The sequence below is a fragment of the Takifugu rubripes genome, chromosome 13 (assembly GCF_901000725.2).
Source record: "Takifugu rubripes chromosome 13, fTakRub1.2, whole genome shotgun sequence".
NCBI lineage: Eukaryota > Metazoa > Chordata > Actinopteri > Tetraodontiformes > Tetraodontidae > Takifugu > Takifugu rubripes.
In genome coordinates this window covers 19,586,103-19,597,564 of record NC_042297.1, presented here as the reverse complement: position 1 = coordinate 19,597,564, position 11,462 = coordinate 19,586,103, and the positions used below count along the sequence as shown (strand labels likewise).

General features: G+C 47.4%; 1 protein-coding gene across 3 annotated transcripts; it reads left to right on the top strand.

Annotated features, from left to right (window-relative positions):
- Positions 1-1,133: 1,133 nt before the first annotated feature.
- On the top strand, positions 1,134-11,056 carry mtmr10 (myotubularin related protein 10). 3 transcript variants are annotated; one of them, XM_029845949.1, is made up of 16 exons: positions 1,136-1,700; positions 2,267-2,327; positions 3,959-4,095; positions 4,337-4,409; positions 4,741-4,883; positions 6,043-6,136; positions 6,206-6,353; positions 6,707-6,794; positions 6,914-7,002; positions 7,102-7,232; positions 7,374-7,443; positions 7,521-7,591; positions 7,765-7,937; positions 8,016-8,186; positions 8,264-8,446; positions 8,864-11,056. In XM_029845949.1, the coding sequence occupies exons 1-16, from the start codon at positions 1,644-1,646 to the stop codon at positions 9,533-9,535; spliced, it is 2,361 nt and encodes a 786-aa protein (XP_029701809.1). In that variant the 5' UTR covers positions 1,136-1,643; the 3' UTR covers positions 9,536-11,056. The 3 variants fall into 3 exon arrangements, with proteins under 3 accessions (XP_029701808.1, XP_011608589.2, XP_029701809.1); XM_029845948.1 differs by having other exon boundaries at positions 1,134-1,700; positions 6,043-6,353; XM_011610287.2 differs by having other exon boundaries at positions 1,135-1,700; positions 6,043-6,353; positions 8,867-11,056.
- The last annotated feature ends 406 nt before the right edge of the window (positions 11,057-11,462 follow it).

Genomic DNA, 11,462 nt, shown 5'->3' with positions numbered 1-11,462 from the left:
TGACGTGTTTGGGTGGCTCTCGCTCTCGTATCCACCTCTCAACCAGTTTATGGCCACAGTGGCTCGCCATGAAATGATGTTGGTTTGTGAGGCCATCAGGGTGTAACCTGTTTAACAGGCTGCCCTTGTGTGCGGACACGTACGTGTGCGCGTCTGAGTGTGCGCATGCAGTGTAGTAAATATTTAAAACTGTTTAAAAAATACACTGTTTGTATATTAGACAAGTTTGATATGACTATATTGGAAGAGGTGTATAAAGGTGAGATGGGTATAGCAGTTTTTCTTTTAAATCAATATATTCAGTATTTTGTGGAACTGGAATGATTTTTGTGCAGTGTAATGTTTTGTCCCCACCTTGTGGAGAACAGAGTTCCAGAGAACACCATTTACAGTGTTCATGCAACAGGAAGAGAAGCGTTTTGGTTATTGTGGACAATCCCAGTCACACCACTTCCTTAATTCTCAAACCTTATCAAAATTCTTGATAGCAACAAACTTATCTTAATTTCAGTATATCTGTAGGATAGGACAGTAAAGCAGGGAAAAGAGGGCCTTCATGACCCTTTTAAGCAAAATTCACCTGAGTGACAGCGAGATTTTATTGTTGAATCTTCACATTTTATACTACTTTATAATAGAAATGAAGCCATGGAAAGGAATAAGTTCTGAGACACGTATGTACCTCTCCAGTGTTTTTAAGCTAAAAATGACCAACAATATGATGTTCTTCCACGCATGTTATTAATTTTTTGTTGTATAAATGTGGTTTAGCTAGAAAATAGGTTGCAGATTAATTAAATGCTACTGTAATGGGGCACTACTGTATTTAAAACTGGGGCACTACTGTGTTTGCTGCGGATATTTTGTTGCATAAAGTTGCGATTAAGAAACAGAGACACACCTACGATCACTTTCTGTCATGGGAATTGTAGTCCTCTTCCTTCATGAACTTGGTGAATCGTAAAAACGTCGCTAATTAATATAAACTATGATAGGTTCAATGATATTTACCACCATGTAAAGAGATATGTAACTATTATGCTTAGAACCTTGGAACATTATCCAAGACTTTTGCCCTTTTTAAAAAAAAATAATTAAAGTTTAGGGAAGGAAAGTCTTCGACTTTGAATACAACTGAGCCCGGAAGTAGGGCGGGACCTGGACGCTCCATAAACATGGCCGTTAATTCCCTTACTGTATCAGGGTTTAGTTCGGTTGAATTTTTGGACTTTCAGGAAGTCGGCGAGGGTAACTACGCTGTAACAGGTGGAAAGAAAATGTAGACGCTCATCAAAAGCCTCTGAATTCATTTTGCGTCTTTATTTTTTCCCGGGGACGGCGCCAGTAAACTTCACGTTGTAGTTTATGTGGGCTAGCTAACTAAGCTAACGTTTCAGCATTAACTTCTGTCAACTTTTCCGGCCAGCCAGCGGAATCTGCCACTCGACTTTTCATCGGAATGGAGGAGATTCGCAGCGTGCACTGGCTCTTTTCATAAATAATCCACTCACGGACGTGTCGCGCTCGCACAGCTGAGGGCTGAGTTCCACTTTATTGGACGATTTGGGGCTGTTTTTTCCACTGGCTGCAGCTAAGCTCGCCAGGCGCCTGTTTATGAGCATCACCGAGAGGGCGGACAAACAATGTTTTCTGTCAAACCCATGAAACCGACCTTCAGGAGCTACCTTCCACCTGTCCAGGTAAGCCCTTCCTACCCACCTCCGGAACCCGGTGATTCTCTCCTGATCGGGGTGTTTAGGACGGGAAGTTGAATTTTAACCTCTGCAAGATGAAGCGCTGCAAGGACAGCTGCCTTTTCATGTCGCCAGATCAGAACCAAGCTAACGCCAAAACCTCTTGACATTAAGCAGTTCTGCACTTACAAGTGGACATTTTGAAGATACAATCTGCTCGAAATGCTCGTGGGTTATTTATTCACCTGAATCCGGTGCGTAAGAATGTGGCCAGCAGAGCTAAAGACACGACTCTTGTGGATGTTTATGCTGAACTTTTATGACTATTGCGTTGCTCTATTCAGAGAACATTTTGCATTTGAAGACATTTGCATTTGATAATTATTCCGCTAAACGTCACGGCCTTGACCTCCAGTCACCTGTGTTGGGTTAAAGGATAAAGCTGCTAAAGCTTTATGTCTTGACTGGATCGGCCATAAACTCTTAAATATTCACAATTATTCCTTCAGCTTTTCTCTGAAACGTTAAAATGCATTGATTAACTTGTGGGTTTTTTAAAAACTTTTTTCCAGACTGATGTGAAGAAAACAATTGAACCACCCATTCGAAAGTTGGAACCAAAATTGCTTCGAGGTAATTACTATTGAAATGACACACACACCCACACACACGATATTTCTCATATATTAAGTTAGTTTAATCGACCACTCATTGCCTCCTTAGCTTACAGCGCACAGATATTTTCTCTAAAGTGGTCGGTTCACCTCATATCAGTCAATCATCTCGTCGTCTGCAGTATTTAATGCATTAAACTGTCATTTTGGCATCAGCCTGCAAGAATCCGTCACAAGATTTAATGTTAATTTTATTTGTTCCGTGTGACCCTTGGGTTTGGCTTTTCAGCTCGTTTGTGTGCACTACTGTTGTCGACTCTAGATTTCTGTTTCATTCTTATTTATTTGCTTGTACTGACCTTGATTAGACTTTAATCATGTTTACATGGTTATCAAAGCGACCCAAAAACTAACCAGCCTGTCGCATTAGATTTTATGCTGTGCCATTATGACACAACTGGGTCACTGGGTCTCCTGGAATGGTGTGAATGTTTGTTTTGTTGTTGGAAGGAGTGGAGGACTGCGTTGTATGTGGGTGATAGGAAGTGCCTCAGCCCACCACCTCTGTTTAAGGATGGTTTCTCCAATTTGACATGGATGCTTCCTCGACCCCCCTCTCAAACCCCTTTCTTCTCTGGCCAGTACCCGTACTGGGCTGTCCTCCAAGGAGTGCCCACTCTCCTTTAGGTGTAAGTGGACTGCTGAGTCCTGACCCGAAGAGGTGGCACGTCTGTGTTGTGCCATTCTTCTGTGGAGAGGTTGTTTGGTTTCCCCAATGTCCAGTTCCTCACGTTCCTCCTGGCACTGTACAGCATAAACAACATTACTTTGTTTGGGTCTTGGTGTCTTGTCCTTTGGGTGGACCAGTCTCTGTCTGAGAGTGTTGCTGGGTTTGAACTGAACCGGTATGTCGTGTTTCTGGAGGATCCTCCTAAACTTCTCAGAGACTCCGGACAGGGAGGGGATGGAAACACTGCGGCGTTTGTTTCTCTCCTCCTCTCCTTTGCTGGGGTCTCGCTTTCTTGAGGTTTTGGTGAAGGCCCAAGGCCCAGGGGCTGTATATTTTCAAGCTCTCTCCCCAGCGATTTCAGAACTGAAGAAGCCTTCTGGATAGAAGGTGAAACGTCTTCAAGAGAAGAAACCCGGTGCAGTTGACAGAGAAAACTACCTTGATACAATGACCTGGATGATGGAGAATCTACACAGACATCAAGCTGTCACTTGTTCTTTGGCAGTTGGATTTTAAGTTCTGAACTGACCATCTTGTCCCAGTTTTCATCTTTATTTAGGGGGAAAAAAAATTCCCGGGGAATTTTATGACCGCGTTTTTGTCTGACTATTAATTGGTGAAGGTTTTAAGAGCAAGCGGTCATGTTGCTTTTTATAGATTGTGTTTAGTTGGTTATTAAAAAACTATAATGTAACTTACATGTGGCAGCACTGCAGGTGTTACTAATTATCATTGAAAGTTCCAGAGGTTTTTTAGCTGAGTGAAGTTAAAACCCTTTAATGAAATAGAGGATTACACTCCCTGTTTATTCCCCTCCTAGATCATCCCAGGCAAGTATTCATAAAAGGGAATCTCCAGATAGTCGGTTCATTCCCTTTGGAATTTCTTATCATTTTGTAATCTCACTTATTTGTCATCAGGTGAGATCGTCGTTAACGAGGTGAACTTTGTGAAGAAGTGCATGAGTGCTGAGAACAGCCAAGATGACCTTTGGGGAAAGTTGATATGCACCAACTTTAAGGTGTCGTTCATCCCTCAAGAGGACTCGTCTAAACAGGTGATGGAGCCATTGTTTGTGCTGTGATGTGACATGTCTGATCCCGGGGTGTCCAGAACCCAGTCCTGGCTCCAGTCGGGGGTTTGTCGTCCTACCAGTGAGAAAGCGGGAACCCTCCTGGAATGCCGACCTGGGTTTGGACACACCAGTTGTAGATGAAGAGAGGATAGAACGAGCGTCATTTCAGAACTCGAGAGAGCTTCGGTCGCAGGATGATTTTGTTTTTTTACCTCCACCACAGAAGTCCACGCTGTCCCATCTCCTGCTAGGAGAGCACGACATCCCTCTCACCTGTCTGGAGCAAGTAGTAACAGGTATCTGTGGGGAAAACATCACTTATCTCAACTATTCAATCAAGTATTTGGTCTTCGTCCTATTTAGAATCACAAAGAGTGTTAGCATGTTGGGATCGGTGCAATGTGCTTGGACAGGCAGCCGGTCAGGAGAAAACGTTGTTGCGTCTCACGGTATCACAATTACGTCCTTGGATCCTGTTTTCAGCCTTTGAAGTGGTGCGACACTTTTGGTAGTTGATGTTGAAAAGTGGAAAAAAATAGAAGCTCCCAATTCTAATCATTCATCTGTCACACGGCCTCCGGCAAGAATGAAACTGGTTCAGTCATAATCAGCATTTGTTTTCCTCAGTAAATGATGCCAAGGGGAAAAGGAAAGTGCTGGGCTCCAACCAGAAGCTGAAGTTCAACCCGACGGAGCTCATCCTCTACTGCAAGGATCTCCGCATCATGAGGTTCTGCTTCCAAGAGGCCGGGCCCGAGAGCGCCAAAAAAGTGAGCCGCGCCGTTTCATTCCCGTTGCTTTTTCATTTGTTTCTTTGTTTCTTGCCGCAGTTTTAAATAGAAAATAAGATTCACAAGCTTCACGCAAGTAAAAAGCAGAACTCTGAGTTTCCTTTTGGCTGTTGCTGCCCTCACTTCTCCCTTCCTGCCCCAGAGGTGCCGGGGCTGCGACCTCTTGGGCACCAACACGGATATTTCTGTCCTACACGCTTTGATTTGCTGCCCTCAGCTTCCATCCGCACATAAATTACTATCTTTTCCAAACGTGTTTTCAGTCTGGCCCTTAACCAAACAATGAACAAAAGCCAGGGGGAACAATGCAGGCTGAAGCCGAAAAAGCAGCCGACTGGAGGAGCGACCGATCCCTTTGACTCATCACTGATTGGATGGACGGATGTTTTATTCCTGATTCAAGAGTCCCTTTTCCCAGTGACTTGACTGTGTTTAACCACGGCGAGTTAGTCAGTTCACATCTTTCCTGTTTAAATAATGAGAAGGCGCACGACTGGCTGCAGATTAGATTCAGAGAAATGAAGATTTCCTTTTAGAAAACAGGCCTTTTATGGCCTTGTTTGATGGACGCTATGAATGAAAGACACCTGGGAGTGGGACCAAAGTGCACTTTTCATCAGGCCTTTTTAGTATCCCTTTAAAGCGTCACATGCACAGAGTTCAAATATGGGAAAGCGTCCGCCTTCCTTGTTCTTTGTGAATGTATTTATGGACATCATGTATGTAATTACAGTGTGAACCCAAAACTAGATGGTTCTTTTTTTTGCATTTTCCCTTCGACTAATGGAATCAAGCCAGCCTGTAATAGCTTATTTTGCCATCAGAAATTACAGCCTTGTCCACACACACGCGCGCACACACACACACACACACACACACACACACACACACACACACACACGGCCTTTCCTGTGCCCTCTTGTGTCATTCACAGCTGTAGTACTGAATAGGCAGCTTTGTATGGCTTCAGTTCCGCAGTCCCAGAGCAGTTTCCCTTGTTCTTGTGTTTGTATAGTTCCATGTGTTTACTTTCACTTTGAGTGAGCCATATTTTGAATGCTTAACATGTGAACTAATTCAAACACGCTTGTTGCACTGCTTCCAAACATATATGCATTTTCTTTTCTTTTCATTCCAGGTCTGTCTTGCTATTGCACATTATTCCCACCCAGCTGATCTGCAGCTGCTCTTTGGTTTCGAGTATCGAGGACAGCGTTATTATGAATCCACAGGTACGCTTGTACGATGCCCCGTTGTTTTTACGGCTGGATCAGAAACCTCAACCCCACGCCTGTGTGTAGGGGCTCTTTTTAACGGTTCCACGGGTCAGGGAGGATTACAGACGCCCAGCTTTGATCGGCCCTCGGACTGGGATCGAGAGATCAAGAGAACCGGCGCCTCAGAGTGGAGAGTGTGCTCCATCAACGAGAACTACGCCATCTCGCCGAGGTTGGTAGCTCCGCTTGGTGGACGTAGGCAGTAAGATGGTAGCTGGATCTTCCACCGTTTACTCCATACGTCAGCAATAACAAGCTGGTTTTGGCAGGACGGGAACTTGCGTCTCACTGCAGGTGACTTTAGGAAAAATCTTTGTGAGCGTTTGAGCGTAGCGTGCACGTCTGCCCTCCACAATAGCTGCTATTCATCCGCCGCTTTAAGCCAATCAGATGAGGGATCTTTGCACTCATTCATTCCTAACGGCCACTGAAACTGCACGTCACAGGAGGCCGCGGTTACGCCTAAATTAGGTGTCCTGTTTGAGTCCAATGTTGCATCACGGTTTCTCCCTTTTTGGCTGCCAGTCTTCCAGAACATGTTGTGGTTCCAGTTTCGCTGGCAGATCAGGACCTTAAGCAGTACTCCCTGTTCTTCACCGATCAGCGCATACCTGTGAGCAGCTTTTCTCAAATCTTAAAAATCATTGGATGAGTTCTTTCTCGATGACATCATCTCTTTTATGTATCTACTCTGTCCCATCTGACGCACACACGTGATGCTCTTCCTCGCAGATCTGGTGCTGGAGTCATAAAAATGGAAGCGCTCTTGTCCGCATGACCTCCATAAATGATCCGCAACAACAGAGGAAGATTGATCAGAGGTACAGCCAGGATCCAGTTTTGTTCTGTTCAGTCCAGTGCAGCTAGAACAAAGAGGAGAAATATAGAAAATGCTAAGATTGGGGGGGGTTCTCCTGTAGGATCTTTACTGCCATCACTAAAAGCCACCCGCAGTACAGCGACGTGATCAAGTCGGACCTGGACAAGTGTCTGCCGAGCCTCCAGGACGTCCAGAGCGCCTTTATTAAAGTCAGGCAGATCTGCGTCGTAGGTGAGCCCGTCTTCAGGTTGTCAATGTGGAATAAAGTTTAATCAGATTGAAGCTGCGTTGTTCCTCCTGCACCTGCAAGCGTGATGGCTGTTGATCATCACGTGCTGGTGTCGTGTGACTGACTGTTTTGGTTTTGAGCAGAGCCGTTCGAGGAGTCGGAGGAGAGATGGTATTCGTCTCTCGAGAACTCCCGCTGGTTGGAGTGCGTCAGGTATGTAAACACGAGGCCGCAGGATGGCTCGTTAATAAATGGATGTTACTAAACCGGTGCTGTGTTTGTGGCTCCAGGGCGTTCCTGAAACACTCAGCTGAGGTGGTCTATCACCTGGATGGGAAGAACGTGTCTGTTGTTCTTCAAGGTAAAGCCTCGCCTTTGACGTGACCCGTTATTGCTCCACATCATTAGCCTCTCATTGGTTGTTCAGCTTCTTTGGTTGTGGGGCACTTCCTGTTTCTGGGTATTTTTCAGAATTGAGGAAACACTGAGCAGTTTATTAGTTTCTAACGCTTGTTGCTTTCTGCCGCTTTACAGAAGAAGAAGACAGAGACCTGAGCTGTGTGGTTTCCTCCTTGGTGCAGCTGATGCTGGACCCTCATTACCGCAGCCTCGTTGGCTTCCAGGCGCTGCTGCAGAAGGAATGGGTGATGGCCGGCCATCGCTTCTTGGACAGGTGCAACCACTTAAAGAAGAACGACAAAGAGGAGGTAATTTCCTAAAGTTAAAGAGCTCGTCGGCCACGTTGTCCCTCCCTCCTCGTCCTGACCTGTGCTGCCTCGGTCCAGGCCCCGCTCTTCATGCTGTTCCTGGACTGCGTGTGGCAGATGATGAACCAGTACCCGGCAGCGTTTGAGTTCACCGAGACCTACCTGACCGTCCTCAGTGACAGCATGTGGATCCCGCTCTTCAGTACTTTCCTCTTTAATTCCCCCAAGCAGCGAGCGCAGCACTTAACGGTCAGAGCTCTGGCGTTGGCACCTTCGCGCGCTGCAGCCTGTTTTACCCGTAGTAGCACCGCATGTTTCTGCTGCAGGACTTCGCCAAGAGTAAAGCCATCCCTCACGGCGAGGAGCAGGCCGTGTTTTTCCCGCCCGTGTGGAAGTGGTCTCAGCAGTTCTCCCCCAAAGACCAAACGCTGTTCAACAACCCCCTGTACGTCGGCAAGGGGGCCGCCTGCGTCCAGAACGGCGAGGTGAAGTCCTTCAGACGCTCAAAGGTATTTTCCATTTATCAGGTGCAAGCAGGAGTTTTTCTGGCCACGTCCACACTGGGACCTGGATCTAGTTCCTTAAACGGCCACGTTGACGTCACAAATGTGCGGGAGCATTAGTTACCATGACGACACTCGGCGTGGAAGAGGGCAATGATGGGGTTAGCCAGGGGAGGGTTAACGAAGTCTCAGACTTAATGAGTATTTGGGTGGAGGTGATGTCACGGATGTTCACGGGAGCGTGAGCGCACGTCTGAGTCTCTGAACAACCAAACAAAACATTTCCTTTCTTAAGCTTGAGCCTTAAACCGGGCCGGCGGCGTGAAGGCAGCCCCGGTGCACCTGTCGGGCTCGATGAGAAATTCTCATTTTGTTCGGTTTGGACTCTTCAGATACAGAAGCTGATTTTTGTCGTTGTTTCAGCAGAAATTCTCCAGCTCCACCCTGCGGGCGCCCACATCCCTGCGGGCGACGCCCACATCCCTGTGGGCAACGCCCACGTCCCTGTGGGCGACGCCCACGTCCCTGCGGAACGGGCTGAGAGGCGCCGAGGATCCGCTGCCCCGGCGGAGCTCTCTGGTGTCGGAGCTCAAACCCGATTTCTCCCCAGTGAAGGACGAGAGCCCGTCGGAGCGCTTCTTCAGGGACTGGTTCTGCCGGCCCGCCGACCCGCAGGGGCTCCTCCTCCCTCTGCTCATGCCCTCCCACGTGGTCCTCTGGAAGCTCTTCTTCCTGCGCTGGGTTCCTGAAGCCTGTATTCCCCGCGGGGGCCCCGTCACCACCTTCCACAAGCTCTCCCAGCTGGTGGATGAAATCGACGTCCTCCAGCGCCAGCTCAGGCAGACGGCGGCGCCCCCCGGCCCCGGGGCGCCCCCCGGCCCCGGGGCGCCCCCTGCTGACCAACGGAGGATGTATTTTGCAGCCTTTCCCCCAAATGCGCCTCCCACGACTCTGGACTTCCTCTCCTCCTCCTTCCCCTTCACGCCGGTGGGGAACCTGTGCCGCAGCGGGATCCACGGGACCCCCATCACCAAGTTCCTGAACGGGGCGCGAGTGTGGCTCTCCACGGAGACGCTGGACAACGACGCCGCCTGAGGCCGTCTCCCTCCTCCCCGGAAGCTTCCGTGACAATAAATCGCCCGTTTTCTGTTGCCTCTCTCAATCAGTGAGGGGAAAAAATGAGAAACGCAAATATTTTCCTTTCAGACTTCTGAGTTTTAATTATTTATATGCTCGAATTTGCACCGTCGCCGCCGTTTCCTGCAATAACCTGCAACTCCGAAGCTTTCCGGCCTCCTTCGAAGCACCAGGTCTCTGAAAGACCCTCGTGCTCGACGACTAATCTGTGTAATTGTGTGATCTGCCTGAGGATCTTCTGCTAGTTTAACACCTTTATGGGCTGTCGGAGGGGCTCGAGGATGCTTTTCCTTATTTAGGAGATTTCCCTGCACATTTGCAGGATCTAATCAAAGATTTCCGTGGGATTGTTGTGATTTTCTCCACAGAACGGAGACGCCCGCTCCTCCCGTCTCTAATGAAGATCTTTCAGCTCTTGAGGCCTTTTGCTCGACACTGATGCACAATTTCAGAGGAACAGAGTATATTTTAATATTTCACCTATTTTAAGAGGGGGAAAAGGGGAAAATAGCAAATTCTTTTTGTCGATCTACTCAAGGACGGATGCTCTGTGGAATGTAATGTCTTTTCTCTTTGCACAAACAGCATTTATTCCTCCAAGTGCCCAGATTTCAGCGCCGGTGTTGTGCAGTAGCAGATTTCAGGGTCTAACTTTGTAGATTTACTACTCGAATGATTTATATTTCTAGTGTAACACAGGTAGAAGCTTCCTGAAGCCAAGAGGAGCCGTGATGTCTTTGAAGCTTTGAAGTTCTCCTTTCCTAAGATGGGTGACGGCTGATGAGGGTCTAAAGGAAATAATAACTCGCTTTAAGCTGGTGATGTAATAACAGTGAGCATTTATTAAGGAAGTGGACTTTTCCTTTAATCCCAAACCACTGGACGGACTCTGATTTGTCTTATTGTGCCGGCGCGTCGATGCTTTGATGTTCCATTAGCCACATTCCAGCGGGAGTTCCTTCCCTACAGATGTGAGAGCGCCGCTCGCTCTCCCCAACGCTCTTAATTGCACATTTATCCCCATTAAAAGGTTGTTTTAAAGCGGTTGGATCTATTTTTCAGAAGCGGCCCAACAGAACTATACGTACTGTACATGCTTGATATTTCTGAGTGGTACTAAACAGCTGTTTATCTTTGAGTCTGGTGTTTTCCGGAGATATTTATATGCATCCTGCTGTAACTGCGTGACGATTGTGGCTCTGCTGGGACACAGTTTGATTGTCAGCAGATGTCTTCATTCACTTATGCAAATGTTCTCTTAGGGATCCAAACGCTACTGTTGGTGCCTCTGTTTTTGGGAAGATCTGAATTGTTTTGCATCTAATTTCCCTGCAACTACATCTGTCCACTCTTTGGTTCTGTAGCTCTGGTTCTGTAGCTCTGGTCCAGTACTGCACTGAAGCTCTTCCGTTGCCGTGGGGACAGGGAGGCTCAAATGTGTACCCTGAATAAATCAATACAGATTCTCTCCAAAGGAAACAACTCTCTGGCTTTTAATTTCACCGAGCGCTGCTCATTACTGCGCCATTACTCATTTACTCGCACATTTGGACAATAAATGGGCTGATTTGGTGCGTGTAGATGGTGTTTAAATGGCCCGAACAGACGCCCTGAGGACACACGTGACTATCGGCTGCAGCGCCCCCTGCTGCGGGGAAGCGCGCACTGCGGTTTACGACGGGGTTCGTTTGCAGCAGCGTTTTATTTTTATTATTTTTTTTTAAAATCTTTTTAACCGTATATCCTGCAGAAGCCACGCGACCCGCCGAGCACGACGCGAAGGGCGCCATGATTAAAGTCTATTACTGATGTGTTACAGCTCCGCACGTGTTAAGAGGAACCGATCGCTGCGACTAACGCTGACTCGACAGAAGACGTGGGCGCG